At 51.3% G+C, this 10,766-nt stretch overlaps 1 protein-coding gene across 1 annotated transcript; it reads right to left on the bottom strand.

The window, feature by feature from the left end:
• Window positions 1-2,863: 2,863 nt before the first annotated feature.
• RPRML (reprimo like) lies at window positions 2,864-4,000 on the bottom strand. Its single transcript, XM_030850072.2, has one exon. The coding sequence runs from the start codon at window positions 3,729-3,731 to the stop codon at window positions 3,366-3,368; it is 366 nt and encodes a 121-aa protein (XP_030705932.1). The 5' UTR covers window positions 3,732-4,000; the 3' UTR covers window positions 2,864-3,365.
• Window positions 4,001-10,766: the final 6,766 nt, after the last annotated feature.

Below are 10,766 nucleotides of genomic sequence, written 5' to 3' on the forward strand. Positions count from 1 at the left end.
CTTGCTGGGGAAGAGTTCACACCTTAAACAAAAATAATGATAATCATAATCATTGTCTTTATTGGCTGTTTATCACATGCCAGGCACTGTGTCAGCTACTTTATACTCATCGTCTCATGGGAGCTATGGCTACTATGGCTTCCATTCTATAGATGAGGAAACTAAGGCTCAGAGAGATTGAGTTACTTCCCCAGTCACAGAGCCAGGAAGCAGGGCGGCTAGGATTTCAAAGACCAGCGTCCAAGACTTCTCTTCTGAACCCAGGACCTCCAGAGATTTGGCCCCTGAATCTTGGGCACCCCTTGTTGGAAGATCTCTCCCTGCACAGGGGTGGGGAGTGAGGAGAGGGCACTGGAGAACCAGGCTCTTTCTTGGTCCAGTGCCCGATGCCCCAGGCTCAGGACTCTGATCTAGTCCTGCCTTTCCCCTGAAGCACTATGCTTCGTGCGCTCGCTCTTTGGTAACTAAGTGTGCCCACCCCTGAGGTTTATATAAGAGAGCTCTGTAAACACATTGCAGGACATCAGGGCTTCGAAAGAACTAAGATGGACTGCAGAAGAGATGTCACCCTCCACCCTTCCCTGGACCCCACTCACACTTGCTAGTTTCCTGTTTGGGGCTTGAGCCTGGCTTTGTGTGCACCTGCCTGTGTGTGCATACTTGTCCACATGGGTGTGCCAGTCATGGGATGGGGTGCACAAACACACATGTTAGTACATGTCTTCATTGTCCTTTTTCTTCTTTACAGTGAGAAAATCCTGCAAAGCTTCCCCATTAAGGCTTTTCCTTTTTCAGCAAATTCAGGAAACTTAACTCTCGAATTCCCTTCTCTTGCCCCAGTTGCAGATCCATTTTATTAGAGGGAAGTTCTCGTAGTGTTTGCTCCAACTTGGTCAGCCAGAAAACAGTGTCTAAGCTGTGTCCCTGCCAAAACTCCCATTTTTCCTGTCATTTGGGTTTTACATGAACACCCGCGGCTCTCTGACCTCCATTCTTCAGGCCATCGGGTCAGCCGGGCTCCAGACAGCTGTGCTACACAGAGCCAGATCCCCAGGTTGCCCCAGTTGTTCAAGGCTGCTCTCACCAGATCAAGCTGGGCTACTTACCCAAACCATCAACAGAGCATTCTTCACATTGTGGGTTTAACTCTGCAGTAGTTTCTGGCCCCTATCCTTTACTGGACTGGCCTAACTGGATGAACTCTCCCAGGTCTGAGATTGGGGTGGTGGGGTGGGTGTGGGTAGGAAGATGACACATCCTAATGATGATGATTTTTTTTTTAATATTTATTTATTAATTTATTTGGTTCCACCGGGTCTTAGTTGCCGCACGCGGGCTCTTTTAGTTGCGGCATGCATGTGGGATCTAGTTCCCCAACCAGGGATGGAACCCGGGCCCCCCCTGCATTGGCAGCACGGAGTCTTAACCACTGGATCACCAGGGAAGTCCCTAATGATGATGATCCTGGTTACACAGGAGGGCTCAGGAGCCAGGAGGATTCTGAATCCTTCATGATCAGTGACCATCATGGGCTTCCCTGGTGGCGCAGTGGTTGAGAGTCCGCCTGCTGATGCAGGGGACACGGGTTCGTGCCCCGGTCCGGGAAGATCCCACAGGCCGCGGAGTGGCTGGGCCCGTGAGCCATGGCCGCTGAGCCTGCGCGTCCGGAGCCTGTGCTCCACAACGGGAGAGGCCACAACAGTGAGAGGCCCGCGTATCGCAAAAACAAAAACAAAAACATAGTCAGTGACCATCTATGCTTTTGTTGAGATGCTGTGCACCCCCTCGCAAACCTCGTAGGGAACTAGTGTTGGAGACATGAGATGGCGCTCATACAAGAGAAGTATACTTCTCTTCCCAAAGCCAAGTAAGGCTTCAGCCACCTTCCTTCTCATTCACCTTCACTTCCACCCATGGCAAAAGAGAGAAGAGGGGGAGAAATCCACTAGAGCCCTCCCCCCAAATCTTCCCAGCACCAGGGTGCCTGAGTGGGGTTGGCACTAGGGCTAAGGGGGATATACACAAGCTACAAAGACCAGCTTTCTCTCCTCCTGTCCCCCACCCCCCAGTTTCAGTTCTTCCCCAGACCAGACACTTGCAGAGAGCAGAGCCACTCACACTCCCCCTTGGCTGTGAGTGCCAAGGTTCTAACTCCTTAACACGGCTTTAAGGAAATTCTGCACCTATAAGAGGTGCCAGGGTTCTGGGAAGCAGGGGGCATCTCATAATGGGAGCTTCCAAATTCCCTGAACACAGCTACATTGGAGGTCATTTGCTCATTTTAAACATCCTGGGTCCTTCAAACCACAAAGCCCTCTCCCAAGCATACATTCCACCCACCCAAACTCTCCTCCCCATGCTGCAAGGGCACATCTTCAGAATCTGCTCACCTACCCTCTACAAGGGTAGCGTCAAGCAAGCCCTTACATGGGGCTTTGGGCCCTATAATTAAAATTTCCCTCGATCTAGACTGCTGCCCACACATTAATTGAATTTTATTTGCCCACTGTCCTGATGTATTATTTTTGCTATTTTCTCCGTTTTGGACTCAAGTAACTGATTTTTTTTTTCCATCTCACGGAATAGATTCAAATTTTCCAGGGATTTAATTGATCTCACCAGCTATCCCGCCAGCCTGCAGGACCTGCCTCCCTGGCTGTCCGCGTAGAAAACAGGACCTTTTTTCCTCCCCGGCTGCAGCTTCCGAGTGGGTCTCAGGAGCCCGCGACCAGCCCCGACAGCTGCCCAGTCCTGAGGCCTGGCGTCCTGTGACCTGCCTAAAGTACTTGCTAGTAGGCTACACACCGCCCACCCCCGCCCACCCCCACCCCCACCATACACACACATCCCACAGGAGTGCGGGCGGAAGCCGCGGGAAGCCCGACGGCTGTAGCTTTATTGCAAGATTTCTTCTCAAATGCGAAATCAAGCCAACAAGCTCAGTGACTCGGATTCGTCAACAGCGGCGCCCCCCCGCACGCTGCTCGGAACTCGCGCCCACTCCACCCCACCTACGTACACACAAAGTTCCCACGCCGGTGACCTCAGCCCCAAGTGCATCCCACAACCTCTCCCACCCTGCCCAGAACTTCCTTTCAAAGTAACAGTTAAGAACCCCCATCCTCTACCCTCCCACCCCCCAACGCTGGACCGCACGCAGGACCGAGTCGGGTGTGGAAGTCCCTTCCCGCGCCGCCGCCTAAGGTCCCGCAGTGGCCCGGGCCCGGGCGCCCGGAGGCACGTCGCTGCCCCTCGCGCTGCCCGCCGAGAGGCGACGGCAGAGCCCGGGGAGGGGGAACCAGGGTCCTGGGCTCCCTTCTCCGTCTTCTTCCAGCCAAGCTGCCGAGGGCGGGCCGAGGCGGCGCTCAGTACAGCCCCAGAATGGCAGCGCCCACGTCCTTGGAAGGCCGGCGCTCCTGCATCAGAAAGTTAATCATGCTCTCCGACTTGATGAGCAGGTTGCAGCCCAGGAAGAAGACGCCGAAGACCACGGTGAGCGACAACACGCAGAGCACGGCAATCTGCGCCACGCGCGACACCCACAGGCTGCGCTCATCCGGAGCCAGCCCCGCGGGGACCCCGTCACTGGCGGACAGCGGCGCGCCCCCGGGGCAGCAGCCCAGCCACGTGCCCAGCCCGTGGCTGCGATTTCCCACGGCGGCTCCGCCGCCGCCGCCGCCCAAGCCACCCGCCGCTTCCAGGCCGCTGTGGTTCAGGAAGGTCGCGTTCATCGCCGCTCGGCGCCCGGGGTCTTGGCGCGCGGTCCGGGGCACACCGGGAGGCTCTCCGGCGTCCGCGCTCTCGGAGACGCTCGGGTCCACCTGTGTGCGTGGAGAGCAAGAGGGCGGGGGGATGCCCGCGCGCCGCACCCCTCGGGCCGCCGGCCCCTGGGCACCTGGCGGGAAGCGGCGGCCGGGAGAAGGCAGCAACAGGCTTCGCGGGAGCTGGAGCGGCAGAGCCGAGCGCGCCTCGCGGCACCGACTGCGCTCCTCGCACTCCCCGCCGCCCCTCCCCTAGCAACGGCCCCGCCCCCTACTTCCTTCCCCATCCCCCCCTCCGCCCCAGGCCCTGCAGCGTCCTTGGGGGGCGGGAATCCCGCAGCGATCGCAGCTCCCCTAGTGTCCCAAGGCTGGAAGGGGTCGGGAGATCAGGGCAGCCCCGCCCTCGGTCGGCGAAGCTCGACACCCTCGGGGCAGCCTTGGTTCCAGCCGGGAAAAATCTCCCAAGGAACCTCTTCTGGGATTTGCTGCTCTTAGCAGTTAAGTTCTTCTTGAAGTCTGCCCTAAGTCTCTTCTCCGCTCTTTACTGAAGTCGCAGTAAGCCTTCCCAGATGTCAGAGGAGTCGCAGAGACCCCTCCCCTCGCCCCAGCGTTGCCTTCCCTCTCCTCTCTCCCCTCGTCACTGGGCAATGGCCCTGGGTGGCCGGCCGTGCCCCGCCGCTCCCACCCAGGTCCTCCCAGCCTCGCTCCCACCATCAAGGTGAGGAGTACTCTCTGCCTCCTTCCCACCTCGCCCCCAGCCCTCCCCGTTTGACATTTTCTTAATTTAAAAATGTTATTGCATTTTTCCCTTCTCCATTCCTTTTCACAAATACACGTCATTGTAAACTTGTTAGAAATTACCGATTAGCAAAACACAAAAAAATCTAAAAGCTTGTAATCCTACTACCCAGAGAGTGTCCATGTCACCGCCTTGGTACAAAATCTTCCTGTCCTTTTTCTATGTGTGTCTTTATATATGTATTCAGAATAGGGACGCACTGTTCATACATGCTGTTTTGTACATGCTGTTTTGTAACCCTTTGTCATTTAACAGTTTATCCTTTGGTAATGATAAATATTCACCTACAACAGTGGTTCTGAATTGCCCAGGGGGCTTGTTAAAACCCAGATTCCCGGGCTCAGCCCAGAATTTCTGAATCAGTAAGCCTGTGCATTTCAAATAAATGCTCTTGCTGCGCCTCCTAGATGCACTTTGAGAATTACTGGTCTGCAGCATCATTTTTAGTGAAGGAATTGTATATTGTAGTCAAAGTACAGACTGTTACAATTTATTTAGCCAAATTCTCTATTTTTGGATATTTGACTTGTTTCTCTCCCTTTCTTTCTCTTTCTCCCTCCCTTCCTTCCTTCCCTTCCTTCCCTTCCTTCCTTCCTTCCTTCCTTCCTTCCTTCCTTCCTTCCTTCCTTTCTTTCTTCCTTTCTTTCTTCCTTTCTTTCTTCCTTTCTTTCTTCCTTCCTTTCTTCCTTCCTTTCTTCCTTCCTTTCTTTCTTCCTTTCTTTCTTCCTTTCTTTCTTTCTTTCTTTCTTTCTTTCTTTCTTTCTTTCTTTCTTTCTTTCTTTCTTTCTTTCTTTCTTTCGTCAGAAACAAGATTACCATAAAGAACCTTGTAATGAAATCTTGGTACAGAAACTGTAATGTTATTTATTTATTTATTTATTTTTTTGCGGTACGCGGTCCTCTCACTGTTGTGGCCTCTCCCATTGCGGAGCACAGGCTCCGTCCAGACGCGCAGGCTCAACGACCATGGCTCACGGGCCCAGCTACTCTGCGGCATGTGGGATCTTCCCGGACCGGGTCACGAACCCGCGTCCCCTGCATCGGCAGGCGGACTCTCAACCACTGCGCCACCAGGGAAGCCCAGAAACTGTCATTTTTTATTTCTATTATATTTTGAAAAATGGACCTGCAGAATCAGTAAATCACATCTAACCAAATTGCCCTCGAGAAATGTACCAGTTTACACACCAGCCCTGTGGTGAAAGAGCATACTGCCCCCAGTCCTGTTTATTGTCAATATTTAAAAAATCATCGTGTGAATTTAGGGGCTAGTGGATGGTTTCTCACCCTTGTATTCTTTGATTGTTGAATCAAAGGAAAGAAGGAAAGCATTCAGGACTTTTTGCAATAGTCCAGGCAAAAGATGGCTGGCTGGAGACTTGGATTCCAGTGGTGGCAGTGGAAGGAGAGATAAGTGGATGGAAAGAAAGGGCTTGGCAAATTGGAGGAAGAGGATTCAGGATGCCTCCAGCACATGAGCATCCCAAAGCCACCCCTTCACTATTAGTAGAACACTAATTTGTGTGTGTGTGTATGTGTCCTGCGAAGCTATTAAATTTCTCATTTTAAAGATGAAGAAACTAACATGTATGCGCGCACACACACACACACACACACACACAGGAGAGATTAGGGAAAGACCCAGCTCACCTCCTCAGTCTTAAGAAAGCAGCCTGATACAAGGGCACTCAGAGTTTTCTGGGCAGGAGTCTCCCTTTCCTGACCACCCCTCAGAGCCATGATAACACAGGATGAGAACAGGTATCTGGCCTAGACATTTTGTCCTCTGCTTTTGACCAGCTGGGTTTCTTTAGAGAAATGCTTTTGTCTTTTGTCCATCCTTTTCCTGAGACCAACCCCTGACCTTTGATATACCCTGGACTTGGAGCCCATGGCTTTGACCCCATCCAGCTGAGGTCAGTCAAGCTGTCTGCTGCACAGAAAGGTTGGGGAGGGGTGAGTAAAGGTGGGGTACAGGGGCCTGCCTACTCCAGCAAGAGGCTGTGAGGAGGCTCATGGTTGGCCTTTCCTTTATTAAGCACCTATTATATGCTCAGTGCATTAAATATATTACCTCACTGAATTCTTACAGTGGATGTCCCCTTGACATGAGGAAACAGAGACTCAGAGTGGTTATTTGACTTACTTAAGACCACACAGCTAGTTAAGCATCAGAGCCAAGAATTTGAGCCGAGATCTGTCCTGTTCCAAAGCTACTCTTTTTAAAAAAAATTTATTGACATATGGTTGATTTACAATGTTGTGTTAATTTCTGCTGTACTGCAAAGTGACTCAGTTATACATATATATTTTTTCATATTCTTTTCCATTATAGTTTGTCACAGAATATTGAATGTAGTTCCCTGTGCTATACGGTAGGACCTTGTTGTTTATCCATCCTGTATATAATAGTTTACATCTGCTAATCCCACACTCCCAGTCCTTCCCTCCCCTACCAACTCCTCCCTTGGCAACCACAATTCTGGTCTCTATGTCTGTGAGTCTGTTTTTGTTTTGTAGATATGTTGGTTTGTATCGTATTTTAGATTCCACATATAAGTGATATCACGAGGTATTTTTCTTTCTCTTTCTGACTTACTTTGCTTAGTATGGTAATCTCTAGGTCCATCCATGTTGCTGCTAATGTCATTATTTTATTCTTTTTGATGGTTGGGTAATATTCCAGTGTGTGTGTGTGTGTGTGTGTGTGTGTGTGTGTGTGTATAGAGATAGATATAGGTATAGATATAGATATATAAATACTACGTCCAAAGCTACACGCTTAATTATAACTGTCCCCTTTCTTCCATCATCCCTGAGCAGCTTTCTCTGGTTACGTGGCAGGAGAGGAAGATGTTGTCTGTGACCTGGGAGCAGGAAGGGAGAGAGAGAAACTTGGGCTTGTGGAAGTAAACAAAGACCACCCAAATGAACGAGCAAAGGCTATTCATTCACAGCTTACTACAGTAGGGGAGTCAGCCACCATTACTTGAGTTTGGCAGAGACACAAAGGCAGATAGAGGAGTGGGAAAGCTTTGTAGCAGCAAAAAGGGCCGGCTTCAGGTGTGCCCCGATTGGAGGCTGCTGGCATAGAAAAGCTATAGGTGGGATGACTAGACGAGGGGCAGCCCATGTGATTGGTTAGGGGAGCATATTTAACTTTCTCCAGTTTGTACTGTGTTGAAAGTGGGGGCAAAATTAGGGAAGCTTGTTATTGATCAAGGCCTGGATGTTTGGGGCTGGTTGCTACAGGGGTTGTGGTTCGGCTTCCTGGGCTGTTGCTATAGGTAGTGGGTCAGAGCACTATTTTTTTTTTTTTCCCCTTCGGTACGCGGGCTTCTCACTGTTGTGGCCTCTCCCGTTGCGGAGCACCGGCTCCGGACGCGCAGGCTCAGCGGCCATGGCTCACGGGCCCAGCCGCTCCACGGCATGTGGGATCTTCCCGGACCGGGGCACGAACCCGTGTCCCCTGCATCGGCAGGCGGACTCTCAACCACTGCGCCACCAGGGAAGCCCCAGAGCACTATTTTTATATACGGTCTGGCCATTGTATATTCAGTCTCTCAGACTCCTTCCCAGAGTTCAGGAGTGGGAGACCTGCCTGGCCTGGATTCAGCCAGGTGCTCCCTCCTTCTGCTTTTCCCTTCTGCCCTTTCTGGAGTCACTGGTCCCAGCAAGTCCGGTTGCTATTTGATTGCATTAACTGCTTTTTTTTTTTTTTTTTTTTTGAGGGGGCCACCTGAGTGGCTTGTGGGATCTTAGTTTCCTGACCAGGGATTTGAACCCTTGCCCTCGGCAGTGAAAGTGCAGAGTCCTAACCACAGGACTACCAGGGAAGTCCCTGCATTAACTCTTAATTCGTATAATATCCCTGAAAGAGAAGTACATTACTTATCTCTGCATCACAAATCACCCCCAAATTTAGCAAATATTTATTAGCTCACATAGCTTCTGAGGGCCAGGAAACTGGAAGCAGCTTAGCTGGGTTGTTCTGGCTCAGGGTCTCTCATGAGGCTGCAGTCAAGGGGTTGGCCAGGGCCACAGTCACATGAAGCCTCCACTGGGGGTAGGGGATCGGCTACTAACGTGACTCCCCAGCAGAGCTATTGTCTGGAAGCCTCAGTTCCTGGCCCTGGAGACCTTCCCGTAGGGCTGCTTGAAGTCCTCATGACATGCAGCTGGCTTGCCTTAGAGCAACTCTTGAAGAATGTGCTGGAAGATGAGCAACCGGTGGAAGGGGGAGGGGCAGAAGAGTGAGGTTGCAGAGTAGAACACGTCAGCTGTCATTGTTACTTAATCTTCACAGCGAGCCTTGCAGAGAGAAGTCAGAAGCCCCATTTGACAGATGAGAAAATGGAGGCTCCGAAAGGAGAAAAATCTTGCCTGAGGTCACAGAGCTGGTACCTGGCACAGCCAGAATTTCAGCCCTTAGCTACCTTATAACCCAGCCCAAGTTTGTTCCAGCACGTTCTTTGTGCTTGGGGGGGGGAGGGGGAGGGGGGGAGGGGAGTGTTTCACTGTTAGAGAAAGACCACCCTCCCCCCAGGCCCCAGGGCTTGGGAGGGGCCTCAGGAGCCTAAGAAGGTGCCTGTCAACTGGGCTGCCTTCCCGCTCTAGAATGAGGAAGCCAGGGCCTCTGGGCCCAGCGGCCACCCACACAGGACTATTTTTACCCTCCACCTCAGTGACAAGCCTGCATCTCCCAGCTCTGGAAAGGCCATCTGGGCAGTCTGGCTGCCCCAGGAAGAACCTCCACCCAGAGGCCACCGTTGTCCCCGCAGCTGTTTCTAGATGAACCTCTAGCTGTCCACCATGCCTTGGCCATCCGGGGTTGGTAAGACGATTCCACCCCTAGATTCAGAGACTAATAAAACATCCCCAATTAGTATCAGTTGCCGGATGGACCTATCTGAACCGAAATGTTTACATCTGAAGGTATTTTAAATTGTTCACATTTCTAAAAAGGTTAACAAAGTGTTCTACGCATGAACCATTTTAATCAAGAGGTAAGAATGATTTTACTTGCGTATTCAACTGTACACACACAAACACACACACACAAAATGTCAATAGATGACCATTGTACAACAGTGCACTTCAGGGAAGCCCAAAAGCCCTTGAAAGGAATTCATTTTCTGAAGTGGTTTCAAACAGCTGCCCTGAGCCTCCTGTTTATGCCCTTAGTTTGTTTGGCAAACTCTTCCTGGAGCAGGCAAAGGTTGCCTTCGGCCCAGGTCCTGTCCAAATGATCTCACGTTTTACATTGGCAGAGGGGAAGTTAATGATTTCCTGCATCTGGTACAGAATTTAAATAAACACAGATTGCCCTGTTTAGCTTTTGCCCCTCCTCGAGAGACTTCGAGGCTGGCCCCTGCTCTGTTCACCCGTCCAAGGTGGAGAGCAGAGGAGCGCCACTCTTCACACCAGGGTGCCTTTGCCCAAAGCATCAGGGGAAATGCCTCAGGGGTGTCTGTGCCGTAGCAGAAAGGGGGCAGTACCTGTGTAAGTACTGCGCAGTGGAGATCTTGAGAGCAGGTATCACAGGTATCAGGAACTTCACACGCCACCTCCTACTACCTGTCTGATTTGTGTTTCAGAGAATACCTGGATTTTGGAGATCTGGAATCTATTTCTGCCTCTGCCCCTAATTGGCTATGTGCCCTTTGACAAGTCACCCATCCTCTCTGGGCCTTGATTGGCTCATCCATAAATCAAGGGAGCTGAAACAGATCATCTTCAATAAAACTTTATTTATAAAACAGGGAGTGGGCCATTTGGATCATGGTTTGCCTTCCTCCACCCTCTGTTTCCTGGAAGGTGGGGGAGGGGATGTGCAGAGAGCATTGGGCCCAAGATCTGTGCCTGGTCTGCACCTAAACCACTACTTGGGCCTCCCTTACCCCATATATAAGATGAGAAGCATGGTTAATATCTTCATTTCCCAAACTGTGCTTTCTGGATCAGCAGTTCTGTGAGGTCTGTACAGAAGTGGCACTGACCTTAACAGATTTCTTTACTACAGGACTTCTCAGGGCCTTTAGTATGTTGATGTGCATTGTGAATTTCCCGAGGGGGCGGGGTTGCAGGATGCGGTGTGTAACAATGGGATTCTTTTTCCCTACCCACCTACTCATATTTTTTGCCACTGTGCACCACTCAGCACAGTTAGGGAAATGCCCCGTAACCTCCCCAAAGCCTCTGCTTCC

This window comes from Globicephala melas, chromosome 20 (assembly GCF_963455315.2).
Source record: "Globicephala melas chromosome 20, mGloMel1.2, whole genome shotgun sequence".
Classification (NCBI taxonomy): domain Eukaryota; kingdom Metazoa; phylum Chordata; class Mammalia; order Artiodactyla; family Delphinidae; genus Globicephala; species Globicephala melas.

Coding starts and splice junctions, on each gene's coding strand:
- RPRML (XM_030850072.2), bottom strand. CDS start 3,731: ATGAACGCGACCTTCCTGAACCACAGCGGCCTGGAAGCGGCGGGTGGC.